The sequence below is a fragment of the Drepanopeziza brunnea genome, assembly GCF_022702325.1.
Source record: "Drepanopeziza brunnea f. sp. 'multigermtubi' strain 214-2 chromosome Unknown ctg4, whole genome shotgun sequence".
Classification (NCBI taxonomy): domain Eukaryota; kingdom Fungi; phylum Ascomycota; class Leotiomycetes; order Helotiales; family Drepanopezizaceae; genus Drepanopeziza; species Drepanopeziza brunnea.
Genome location: NW_027094067.1, coordinates 2918142 through 2930532, shown reverse-complemented (window position 1 = coordinate 2930532; position 12391 = coordinate 2918142). Strand labels below are relative to the sequence as shown.

The window sequence follows — 12391 nt, the reverse complement described above, 5'->3', positions numbered from 1 at the left end:
GCAAGTGGGGCGAATTTAAATGCGAATTCGAGCATTCGTACCCCGCCATCTCTGGCTTCAATCTGACTTTGATTCTCCTTAATCTACCCCAAGTGCTTCTCAGCAGCCTCTTCGTCCAAAATGCCAGCAATTAAGGATGTTTACGTAGCAGTGATCGGTTTGTTTTCAAAAAATCCCCCCATTTAGACCCATTTTTAACAGCTACATAGGCGCTGGTGGAGTAGGAAAGGCATTCCTGACACAACTCGAGGCTCTCTCGAAGCGTCTTACCTCCCCCAAAATCTCCCTTATCTTCGTCTCGCGAAGCAAGAAAGTCCTCTACAGCCCGAAATACACCGCCTTGTCATACGACAATATTTCTACCTCCCTCGCAGACTCAACGCAGGAGCCTCTCGCCCTGCCGCAAATCATCGATTTCCTTGCTGCAGCTCCTGCAAAAGTTGTTCTTGTGGATAATACAAGCTCCCAGGATGTAGCAGATACATACCCAGGCTTTCTTGCAAAGGGCATCAGTATCGTCACGCCAAACAAGAAGGCTTTCTCAGGCTCGTATACGCTCTGGCAATCCATCTTCTCGGCCGCTGCTTCGTCAGGAGCTAAAGTCTACCATGAAAGCTCTGTTGGTGCTGGACTGCCGGTCATTTCGACATTGAAGGAACTTGTCGATACTGGCGATGAGGTTACAAAAATTGAGGGTGTCTTCAGTGGTACCATGTCGTTTTTGTTCAACTCTTTTGCGCCCACGGAGGGATCCGGTGGCAAGTGGTCGGCCGAGGTTACAAAGGCCAAGGCACTGGGCTATACAGAGCCCGACCCACGAGATGACTTGAATGGGCTGGACGTTGCCAGAAAGTTGACCATCCTGGCACGTCTTGCTGGACTGCCGGTTGAGTCGCCAACATCATTCCCAGTTCAGAGCTTGATCCCCAAGGAGTTGGAGAATGTTGCTAGTGGTGACGAGTTCCTGCAGAAGCTACCCGAGTTCGACTTACAAATGGAGGAGACCAAGGTTGCTGCTGAAAAGGAAGGAAAGGTTGTACGATTCGTAGGAAGTATTGATGTGACTAAGAAGGAGGTAAAGGTTGGTCTGGAAAAGTTCGACCGTTCGCACCCAATTGCTGCATTGAAGGGCAGTGATAACATCATCAGCTTCTACACGAAGCGGTACGGATCCAATCCCTTGATCATTCAAGGAGCTGGCGCTGGCGGCGATGTCACTGCTATGGGAGTAACAGGGGATCTGATCAAAGTTCTGGAACGATTGTCTTGATCGCTGAAAATATTTCTCGACGCCGAATAAATGTTGCTGGTTACTCAATCCTCCGATACGATATTAATGTCCCCTCCGCCTCCGGCGTGCCCTGTTCTTTCCAGCCGTTGCTTCAAGCCGTCCCTTATCTCTTCTGCTGACTCTATCGCTGTGGGCACTCCTAGAACAGTCAGACTGCAGCCTCTCGGTATCCCAACTGGACGCTGACTTAGACTCGGTGCTCTAGGACGGGGTCTATGCCTTGCACGTCCTCCAACGTAGGGTATCTCGTAGGTTGCAGTCCGAAAGATGTAGAGGACCATGTCGTAGACTATCAAAAGGAACCATGGGCCGATTACCATGATCCCAAGCACAAGCTATATCCCTCTTAGTAACTTGGAATCCAAGTCTGATTAAGCCCGGTGATGCTTACGAAGATGCGAATCGCCCATGTCTCTATGAAGGAGACGCTCGGCGGCAGTATGGAGAACCAAGACATGATATCAAAGTCTATCTGAAGTATCTGCGGATCCGGGATTCGGGATAGGTACCGTGCCAATTGATGAGCTGATTAAATGGGCAGCGTCAAGTCGGCGACACGGGGTAGATATGGAGGAGAATTGAGCATCTCGAGGGTTGAGATGTAGATGTAGGAAGAGGAGGCAAAATTGGTTGAGATGCAGGAACGGATCAATGGGCAGTTGGTTGCCCTACGGGGAGGGACATCCCTCACCAAAACCGGTGGAAGGGCGTCGGTTTGCAATGGGCGACGGGGATTTACTACAGGGGCTGGCGGGCCCGCTCCACGCTAAAATGGGCATATCGATAACTATTATTACTGAGTCGACGTATATTCAGCTTTCTCGAGCCCCTCATTCTTCCCCTCCAATGCTTTGCACCTCTCTCAAAACACCACAAATCCTTCGACCACATCTGGGACCTTGGATCTTCGACAAGATGGGGGGTGCTCCAAACAAAAGACAGAAGAGGGAGGAGTACAAGAAAGCCCAGAATGAGAGGCCGACAACAGAGGGCCCGAAGAAGAAATTCTACAGACAGCGTGCCCATGCGAATCCCTTCTCAGATCACCAATTGACATAGTGAGGCCTTTCGTGTCAATGATCCAGAGATCAGTGTACTGACAATCAAAAGTCCTATCAGCCCTGCGCACATGGATTGGTCTACCTACTACCCTGCCTTCGTCGCAAATCCAGAAGCCGAGCAAAGTATGACTGGGATACAAAAAGAGGGTGAAAAATTACATGCGGTGAAGCAGCTCCGGAAAGATGTTGAGGTCGCGGATATAGGATGTGGGTTCGGAGGGCTGACGGTGGCTTTGGCTCCCATAATGCCAGAGACTTTGATACTTGGTACATACACATTTCCAAAACGCCTATATATAAAGTCGTGATTAACAGGCTTTACAGGCATGGAAATCCGATCACAAGTCACAGAGTTCGTTCAGGAACGGATCAAGGCTCTGAGAGCCCAAAATCCAAATAACGGTTCCTACCAGAATGCCGCCTGCGTCCGAGCTAACACGATGAAATTCCTCCCCAACTTCTTCAAAAAACACCAGCTCTCCAAGATCTTCCTCTGCTTCCCAGATCCGCATTTCAAAGCTAGGAAACACAAGGCGCGGATCGTTTCTACGACACTAAATTCCGAATACGCCTATGTTGTACGACCAGGAGGAATCATCTACACGATCACCGACGTTGAGGATTTACACAAGTGGATGGTACAGCACTTCGAAGCTCATTTATCTTTCGAGCGTGTGCCTGAAGAAGAACAAGAGGCAGATCCATGTGTGCAGATTATGAAGGTTGAGACGGAGGAGGGAAAGAAGGTAGAGCGGAATCAAGGGCAGAAGTTCATCGCATTGTTCCGGCGCATTGAGGATCCCCCTTGGTAAATTGTAAAGATACCCAAAAATGAAATTCGCTATGGCAATACACTCTGAAAAACCAAAAGAGGTTCAACATTTCCATGATCTGCCGCGGACTCGAACTTATGGTTCTCTTGGCATGCTGTATAAACGGCAGGATTACCCGAGATTTGAAGCTGCATGGATACTTGACAACTCCCAAGCTCCAGACCGCGAACCTTTCTTATCAACTCCATCATGCTGCGCAGCGCATCCTCCCGCCACAGATTATGGCCCTGAAACGACGAGATGTGATCCTCGCCGGCGTCGCAAGCTTTGTCGCATGGGGGTATGCCGTCAACTGGGTGCCAGCGCTACGCTGGGCCGGATACGCCTTCGTCATAGGACTTGTGCTGCCCATGCTGGGCCTGATCGCAGCGCTGGTGCTCACGTCAAGAGGCAGCAGGTATGGGGAGAGGAATTCCACGCGCCGTCCGCCGGGCGCAGCTTTTCTGGCGAGGTCGAAATGGGGTAAGGAATCCGCGGCGCTGCAAAAGAGACAGTCATACAAGAAGCAGCCCCTGTACCCCGAGTCTGCGATTGTGTCTGAGGCGTTGGATGACCTGTTGGCGTTGATCCTAAGGGACTTTGTCAGTTCTTGGTACTCGAATATCAGCAACAACCCGGTATTCACGAACGAGGTCGACAAGACGATCAGGCTGGCATTGGCTTGTTTGCGGGATGAGCTTTTGTCAATCGATATCACAGAGGTGGCGACTACACGTTTTGTGCCAATCCTGACGGCGCATTTCAGAGAATTCTACGAGGCAGAGAGGGCCATAAGAGGGAAGAATCTGAATCGCAGTGTGACGGAGTCGGAGGAGTTAGATCTGGCGATAGCCGCTAAGTACAGAGATGGAAAGCTACATCCAGCCGCGTCCCTAGCATATTCGGATACGAAGCTAGTACAGCAGGAATATCTACGCAAACTAGTAAAGGATTTGCTACCCAGGCTGTTGCCAGAACCTGTCCTTGGGAGCCGGGCGGTGGGGGTTCTCATCAATGAGCTGGTGGCTTGCGCTGTACTTTCGCCGATTATGCAGATGGTGTCTGAGCCGGATACGTGGAATCAGGTTATGGAGAACTACGGACGATCTATGCTGCAGGATCGGTCGACAGTGCGGAAGCTTAGAGCTGCTCTTGATGAGCATGCGTCCCCAGCCCCAAGCTCGAAGCGGGCAGCGTCTTTTCCACGTATATCCCCCGGGGATCATGAGAGAAAGTTCGAGAAGTTTATCCGTGCTATTCGGAGAGTCAACAATCTCTCGGACGCCCGCAGGTTTCGGAGCGAGGTCTCAAGTCAGTTGAAAAGGGATGCGTTGCAAGAAGGCATGGATCCTGTTTACCTCCGCAGGCTGGATATTGGAAAGAAAATTTTAGATCAACGAGTTCAGCAACTTGCCGCAGGTAGTAGTGAGCGTCTCTTGGATCCCAGAGAGGTATCTGGTAATGGAGCACAAGTGTCGAAGCTTGAGCACGCCGCCTTGGTGGACTTGTTGCATGACCCATCTGGGCTATCTTACTTTATGGAGTATATGGATAGACAAAGACTAATGCCTATGGTCCAGTTCTGGATCGTTGTAGACGGATTCCGAAATCCTCTTGAGGACGATGTTGCCGAGGAGGATGATATCCCAACGACCATTACTCCCTGGACCGATGCTGATCGAGATGATCTCGCTCAAATAAATGAGGCATATTTATCAAAGCCTGAGCTGAAGGTGCCCGAGTCTTCAAAGCGATTAGTACAGGAATTTTTGAAAGCAGGCAAAAGGGCCACTCCTCGGCAGTATTTCCTGGCTCGGAGAGCGATCTTGAAAGCACAAACATCTGCGTTGGAGGTAATGCAAGATAAGCATTTTCAAGGGTTCAAGAAGTCGGACCTATTCTACAAGTGCTTAACATCACAAGAGGCAATGAAGAACATTAATTCGCTTGCTCCACCGGTAGCTCACTCTGGGCTGGAAACAATACACAAACCGAATCTCCCAGCCAGATCGGCATCAACCCAAGGGCCCCCTTCCAAGCCTGCTCCGCTCCACAGGATATCTGCCAAGCTAGTTCCGAGGAGAAACGAGTTTCGTCGATACGCAGTATCCTCCACTGACTTGCAAACTACGAAGGATGAAAATGGTTTGGATCCGATGCCTGCGTCACAAGCTTCCATTGACGAGGGATCATCGCCCCAGATTGATGAAGAGGATTTTGACAGTGAAGCCATGGCCAATTCTGTTCACAGTCTTGACCAAGATACCGAGACGCACGTACCGGAACCCAATGTGGTACAGGCTATGGAGGATGCACTAAACACCATCATGGAGGATAAGCCTGACGATGATGATCTTCGAAAGTCACTTTTCGGGGACGACTACCCTCTGGAGTCGCCGAATCCCAGTCTGCTGTCTCCGGGAAACAGGTCGGCCAGAAGCTCTGTCGACCATAAGCGGGCTGACCTGTTTGGCGACAAGCTGGACAAGCAGGAGAAGGCCGATCTATTCGGAGAGAAGCTTAGCAAATCAGGGCTATTAGAGCGGACTGAAAAGCCAAGTATTGCCTCTTTGGGCCTGGTCAATACATCATCTAGAATTGGAGTATTCACTGACGACGATCTGTTTCCTGACGAAGAGAAATTCATCTCGGATGAGCATGATGACCCGGAAGATGAGAGAGACAGGGATGATGATGATGATGCAGTCCATGAAGCTGCGCCTGGAGATTTGGGATTGGCTGAAGCTATTACCGCTTTGACTACCGACATCGATCGATTGGTAGCCCAAGATGCCGTTGTCGACTCGTTGACACGAAAGGCCGAATTGACGAATAACAACGCCGAGTTGAGGATTCTGAAGAAGTCCAAAGCCAGTTTACAGCGGGAGATCAGGCGAAAGGAGCTCCAACGGCAGCAGTATGTGATCCAAGAAAGTGACAACAGTCTTTACGGCCGATCGACCATCAAAATCAAGTCAATTATGGTCGGCAGAGAAGATGATGGTAGGGAGTATGCTCTCTACGTTGTCGAGGTTCAGCGCAAAGCAGGGGAGCAAATGCCAGCTGCAACATGGACTATTACCCGTCGATATAGCGAGTTCCACGATCTTCACCAAAGGCTGAGAATGAAGTACCCTTCCGTTCGGAATCTTGACTTCCCACGGCGACGCATGGTTATGAAGCTCCAAAGTGACTTCTTGCATAAGCGGCGTCTGGCTTTGGAAAAATATCTCCGCGAAATCCTCCTCCTACCAGATGTCTGCCGCAGTCGCGACCTCAGAGCTTTCCTCTCACAAAACACCATAGGCCCAAGCCTCGATGGCCGCCTCGACAACGAAGATACCAAAAAGGATATGATGACCCGCTTCTATAATTCCGTTCAGGACGGCATGGAGGATATACTCGGCAGCATCCCAGTCCTGGACCAACTCTCCCTCGCAGGCCAAAACCTCCTATCGGCAGCCACTAGCCAACTGATCACAATGCCGACCACGATCAGTGAAGACCCGCTCACAGTCGCAGAGGCCGAAGCTGAGCTAAACGCCTTCGAAGACCGCGAACTTGAGCCCTTCGTAAAGCCCATCTGCGACATTTTCCTGGAAGTGTTCGAGCTCAATCGTGGCAATAACTGGCTGCGTGGCCGTGCCGTCGTCGTTGTCCTACACCAGCTACTCGGCGGAACAATTGAGCGGAAAGTCCGCGAGAACGTTAAGGGATCCGTGTCTGAGGACGCGATTGTGAAGTATATCACGCTGCTGAGGGATTCGATGTGGCCAGGCGGCATCAAGAAGGAGGATGGGAAGCCGAGGACAGTGGGGGAGAAGAGCAAGACGCGGAAGGAGGCGAGCTTGATGCTGGCGTCGCTGGTGCCGGATCTGGCGGCCAGTGTGGTGGGCAGGGTCAACGCGCAGGCGGCGAGTAGAAGGATTTTCGCGACGTTGAATAATCCGAGGTTGAAGTACGCCCACCATCTCTCCTTTTTCACCTGACTCTCGAGGCTCCTTCTTCGATTTCATCTACCTGGACTCGTCCCCCGTATTGTCCACTACCGAGGGATAGAAGACAACATGCTGACGACAAAGCAACAGTGCACATCTCGCCTTCACGCTCCTCGATGAGATCATCGATGTAATATTTGGGGATGTCCGTACATAGGCGTATCCGGGGTTAGCATTGGCGTTGGGAAAGGGGGCATTGTCAGCATTTTCTCGGCGCAGTGGTTTTTTTTTATATTCTGTTCGGGGAGAGAGGAGGGAGGAGGGCTGTAGATACGTGTTATAGGTCTTTTTTATCTCTGAAAGAGAACATAAATAGGAAGATAATGACCACCCACGCTAACGAGGATATGATGATGTACATTTTTCGCATGAAGATCTACTATAAACTCCGAGTCTTGATGTTACGATTGATCATTGACGGTATCTGATGATATGGCATTCATTGAGTGCAAAAAGGGGGGTGTGCAGTAGTAGTTGTGCTGCATACATACAGCTATCCAGATGTGATTGATGTATTCCATGGCGGGACTGAGTGAATCTAGTAGCAACAAATCAAGGAAATAAATAGACATTAAAATATTTAATCATGCATGAGAAGTCAAAAAGTCGAAACTGCGAGCATTATATTATTATTACCTACTCGACTCGACTCACTCGCCCACTAGATGAATGAATGCCCGGAAGGGTTACCTCCCTTCCTACCTTCCTACCTTATTCAGCGACTCCCCGACGTCATTTCAAAAAAGAAAGAGAAGGAGAAGGAGAAAGAGCGGAAAGGGAATGAATCGGATGTGGTTGAGTACCAGACAGGGAGGTATGTATATGGAATGGAATCCAATCACCCTTTTACGATTTGCGACAGAGACTTTGTGACTTACTTTGGAAGGATACAATCAGTTTGGCAATACCCTAGCTAGTGGTGATGTGATGGGAAATACCGGCAGAGATAAACAAGGCAGGATCCCGCCCTGCGATATACAACAAGAATTCGAAAAGCCACTAGTGAGTATCGGTTGAGGGTATTTACGAGTACAGAAAGGCATTCAGATGAGGGTGGGTTCCCTTCAAATTCAGTCAAGACCATGTTATTCTCCAAACATCATGTCTATCTATCGTATCATCACATCATGAACCACCCCCTATAAACTCCCATCGTCTCGCCTTCTTGATAATCTCAAAACTCGTCCTCAGCAGGCACCCACACCAAGAGCCCCTCCTTCTCGCTCTTCATCCCCTCAGTCGGAGCGATCCTAAGCACCTTCTGAAAATATCTGTCCCGAATCACGCACTGGATCGGGCCAACCCACTCGCCCCTCACGGTCGGCAGGAGTCTAAAACCCACCGTGCGTCTGGATAACGGCACGAGCTGTAGCGTACTCTGCTTGGTGCCAGAGAAGGCGAACTTCTCGCTCGGTTCCATGGTCAGTCCAAAGGTTAGAAAGTGGTTGGAGGGATTCTCGATTGTGACGTCGAAGTGGATCATGGAGGCGATTTTGTTGCTGTAGGAGACTGCAGCTAAGACCCTGGGTTCACTGCTCGAGACGAGGAGCCGTGGAACGGCGAGGATGGTGGTGTTGATTGGAGATGCAGAGGTGGAGTCACGGTTGGAGCGTCGCCATTTGATGGCGAGGGAGACATCGAGGGTTGCGGTACCGCGGTCATCGAGGGAGATCTTCTGCGTGAAGGTATCGAATTGGGCTTCGTCTAAACTCTTTGGGGAAACGCGTAACCCGGTCGAGGGAATACTGGTGAGTTTCTTGGTATAACATTGGATGCCGCCGTTCGAGCCCAAAACCTCGACGTCGACGTCGTTGACGATTAGCTCGTCTCTTGCAAAAGAGGCATAGCGAGCTGTTAAGCACCATTTTTGTGCTAGACCTTGCGCCTTTACTTCTTGGGGGTCGGTCGCTGCTTCTACTTCTTCGTGGGTGAAGAGACTGGGCCAGGGGTCCGGGTGGATTCGAGGGGAGAAGTCATAATTTGCTTCAAAGGGGTTGATGACTTCGAGCTGTGTGGCCATGGACTGATAGACTGGTGTTTCCAGATCGGTGACAAGGTTGTATGCTGCTTTCAAAGACAGATCGTAGACCGCCGGTAAGTCGAGTGCTGGAATGACAACATCCACGATCGTTGCGGCCGTGCTAGCAATCCTGCCAATTGGCGTTCCAGCAAGTTGGTTGCCACTTTCTAACTCTGTAATTTCATTATTTTCTTTGTCATCGAGTTTCAAGGTGACAGTCGGCACATCGTCCCCAACTAAGCGGACTTCAAGGTTGACTATCGACTCAACATCTTCCCCATTGGTAACTTCAACCTTCAAGACAATTTGCTCGTTTGTGTAATACTGCTCTTGCATTCCAACAATTCGGAGCTGGATCTTGGGCGGTTTGGGGAGAATAGTTATGGCTGTGGCATCAAGTCGGACGACCCTCTTCTTGATAGACGTCTCCCCCCACCACACATCTGGAGCAATTTTCTGATCAAAGGTGTTGACATACTCAAGATCAAAGTGATCAGTGGCCATAGAGAAGGTTGCTGAAATGGCTTTTGCCTCGCCATCTTCTCTTAGCACAGTGCTAAACTCGAATATTCTCGTCTGACCAGGTCCAAATACAAGGCTTGCATGTCCTATGAGAACTGATCGTTCGTCTGGTGTCGCCTCCGTCAACGGCACTGATTGCAGCGCAACAACTGGGGACTGATCTAGTCCATCATCGATAGCACGGTGTGACAATACCACGGGCTTCATGCTGCCATTAAAAGTGATCTTGATATCAGAAATGGTCACCGAGGCAGCCGTCGGTATAGCAACTGAGGTAACTACCAACTGTGAAGGGCACAGTTCCCCAACTTTGCCCTCCGCGTGCTCGAACGTGTATGTCGCAGAGAGAAACGAATGGATCTCGTTGCTATGCAACACCACAGCAGGCTTAGCTTTGATGGTGTCCAGCCCCTCCAGGGATTTTGAGAGGTCATATCGCCAACTGGGATGATGTGTGAAGCCTGGAATACGTTAGTAGTTAGCCGGGCACGGGTCTTGATCAACTCACTTCTGTTCATCAGCTCCCAGTCCACGGCAACAATGGATCCGCCATCACCCGCACATGCAGCAGCTTTTCTCAGAGCCCAACTGATTTCTTCGGCCGCGTTCCACCAGCCCTCTGCCCTGAATGACATTTTCTGCCATAATGGGCGAAGTATCCTCACTGCATCATCCCATTTTTCTTGCTTCATGCTCTCCTTTGCCGACTGAAGATGCAATTCCTGAACGAGACGGGACTGACCTCTTTTTTGAAATTCAGATATGGCTTTCGTCAGTACATCGATTATGAGGGCAGAATGATCGACTCCTGGGCGTCCAGAGCGTGGCATTTCGTCGTGAGGTTCCGGGCAGAGGTATGTATCGTACGTATATGCCTTGTTGGCAATCGAGGACGCTGGTGATGACCCAGGAGGATTCCTGTCTTCTTCTGGGATGGCCTGAGCCCGCACCCTTCGATTTATTAAATGCACTAAAGCAGATTTGAACCAGTACCCTGGGTGGTGTAGGTATTCCCATGGCTGTATACGTTCACCAATTACAATGCTCTTCTCTGCTTGCAAGAATGTCGAAGGGCCTCCAAATTCAACAATGGAGACTTTCTGGATCATTTCAGCCATCACTGTCGCCCACCGCGCTTCCCATGCCTCCCAGCCATATGTTGAAGATCCTTTGCCCCTGCGATCAACGAAATCTCGTATCCTCTCCCGATGCATTTGCCAGCGTCGGACAGCTGCTGTCGTATTCCCATTCCAAAGTAAACAACGCAAGATCCGAAGAGCGAAAATATCGGCTAATAGTCGAGCTTCGTTCCATCGCGGGCTCCAGCTTGCGATTGCCTCAAGAACATCGGGCCCAAGCAATGCTTCATATCCACTCTCATATGACCTTACAGCTGAGTCCATCTCCTGGCGAAATTCTGCAAAAACTCCCAACTTGAAATCATATCGAACATTCCAGCCTTGGCTGGGCAACGTCTGGGAGGTGCCTGACGTTGGGGGAAGTGTTGGTGGAGGAATAACTCCTCGGTTCCGTTTCCTTCTGGAATGTTTGCTAAGATCCCTGTAGTATTCGATACATATGGGATATATAGTGGTGACGATCGTATCGACAAATGCTTGCAGCTCAACTGCCGAGCTTTGCGGAGGCAAGAAGAAAATTGCGGTCTTCGAGTCCAGCCCCGTAGCCTTGCGAATACTGGCAAGACGCTCTTCCACGTCTGGAGACTGCACGATGGATTTTTCGCTGAGCAGAGCAACTACTAGACGAGTCTTGTAACCAGATTGGCTCAGCGTCTTCTTGATGTTGTTTATATCCGTCTTCAGCTGGTTGTCATTTGATGTAGATAGCTTTGGATCAGAAGTAAACGTATAGAATGATATGAAGGCGCTGGGGACCTGGTCTTGGTGCTTGTCGATCCAGTCGCTGGTAAACAGGCCGTCTGGGAACAGTTTCGAAGGAGGACTTAGAGGCGACAATGCAGAGTGAAGGACTGGTTTCGTGATTGGACTTGGAGTCTGGAAATGAGCAGAGAGTTGAGCGCTGCGGGTTGGTAACATGTATTCCTAGTAAGCTTCAGTGGCTGTACGAAGATACACTGAGGCTGCGTAACTACCCTTCCGACTGTCTTCACTCGAAATTTGTTCCTCCCACTATGCTCCCGCGCGTTCCATGCCAGATCAGAAGCATCTCCGTCCTTGAAGAGCTGTAGCAGTGTGAGGGCATCCTCGGTGACCAGCGACGGCACTTCTGAAATTATCCTGCTCTCATCCTTGAGCTTGAGCTTGAGTTCCTCCTCGGTGCCGTAGCCCAGACCAGAAACGACCAAAAGGGGTATGTTATGAGCCACGTAGGCTGGCGGGTACCCATCCATAGCGCCTGATTTGTGGCTTCTCCATATGCAAAGGAGTTCCTTGAACTGATGCCTTTGTTCTCTTTTCGTTGTCTCGTAGATGTGCCCGCTTCAATGTCGCAAGACTGAAACCGTTCCAATTAGCTGGAAGCGATTCCCATGCCCTAGCAGCCTTCACGCAGACAGACAAAAGCTCGAATATCCCCAAAAACCGATGTCGTCGCCGAATATATGGCAGCTTGCTTGCTGTCGCTATCGTGGAGGTGTTTTGACCCTTGGTTGGTAAGACAGTTCATGTGGCTGGCCTTGGTCCACATAAATAAACAACGCTAGTAAA

The 12391-nt window shown here is 50.3% G+C and overlaps 4 protein-coding genes across 4 annotated transcripts; 2 read left to right on the top strand and 2 right to left on the bottom strand.

The window, feature by feature from the left end:
- Positions 1-120: 120 nt before the first annotated feature.
- Positions 121-1270, top strand: L3040_003454 (uncharacterized protein; the record flags this gene model as incomplete). The annotated part of the gene is made up of 2 exons (XM_007293856.1): positions 121-157; positions 210-1270. The coding sequence occupies 2 exons, from the start codon at positions 121-123 to the stop codon at positions 1268-1270; spliced, it is 1098 nt and encodes a 365-aa protein (XP_007293918.1).
- A 44-nt stretch (positions 1271-1314) lies between these two features.
- L3040_003453 (uncharacterized protein) lies at positions 1315-1748 on the bottom strand (the record flags this gene model as incomplete). The annotated part of the gene is made up of 3 exons (XM_007293855.1): positions 1315-1430; positions 1479-1626; positions 1683-1748. 3 exons carry the CDS (start codon positions 1746-1748, stop codon positions 1315-1317), a joined length of 330 nt encoding a protein of 109 aa, XP_007293917.1.
- A 458-nt stretch (positions 1749-2206) lies between these two features.
- L3040_003452 (uncharacterized protein) lies at positions 2207-7319 on the top strand (the record flags this gene model as incomplete). Its single annotated transcript, XM_066154477.1, has 5 exons — positions 2207-2349; positions 2402-2619; positions 2677-3160; positions 3295-7122; positions 7253-7319. The coding sequence occupies 5 exons, from the start codon at positions 2207-2209 to the stop codon at positions 7317-7319; spliced, it is 4740 nt and encodes a 1579-aa protein (XP_066012435.1).
- Positions 7320-8336: 1017 nt separating this feature from the next.
- L3040_003451 (uncharacterized protein) lies at positions 8337-12075 on the bottom strand (the record flags this gene model as incomplete). Its single annotated transcript, XM_007293852.2, has 3 exons — positions 8337-10165; positions 10213-11767; positions 11818-12075. The coding sequence occupies 3 exons, from the start codon at positions 12073-12075 to the stop codon at positions 8337-8339; spliced, it is 3642 nt and encodes a 1213-aa protein (XP_007293914.1).
- Positions 12076-12391: the final 316 nt, after the last annotated feature.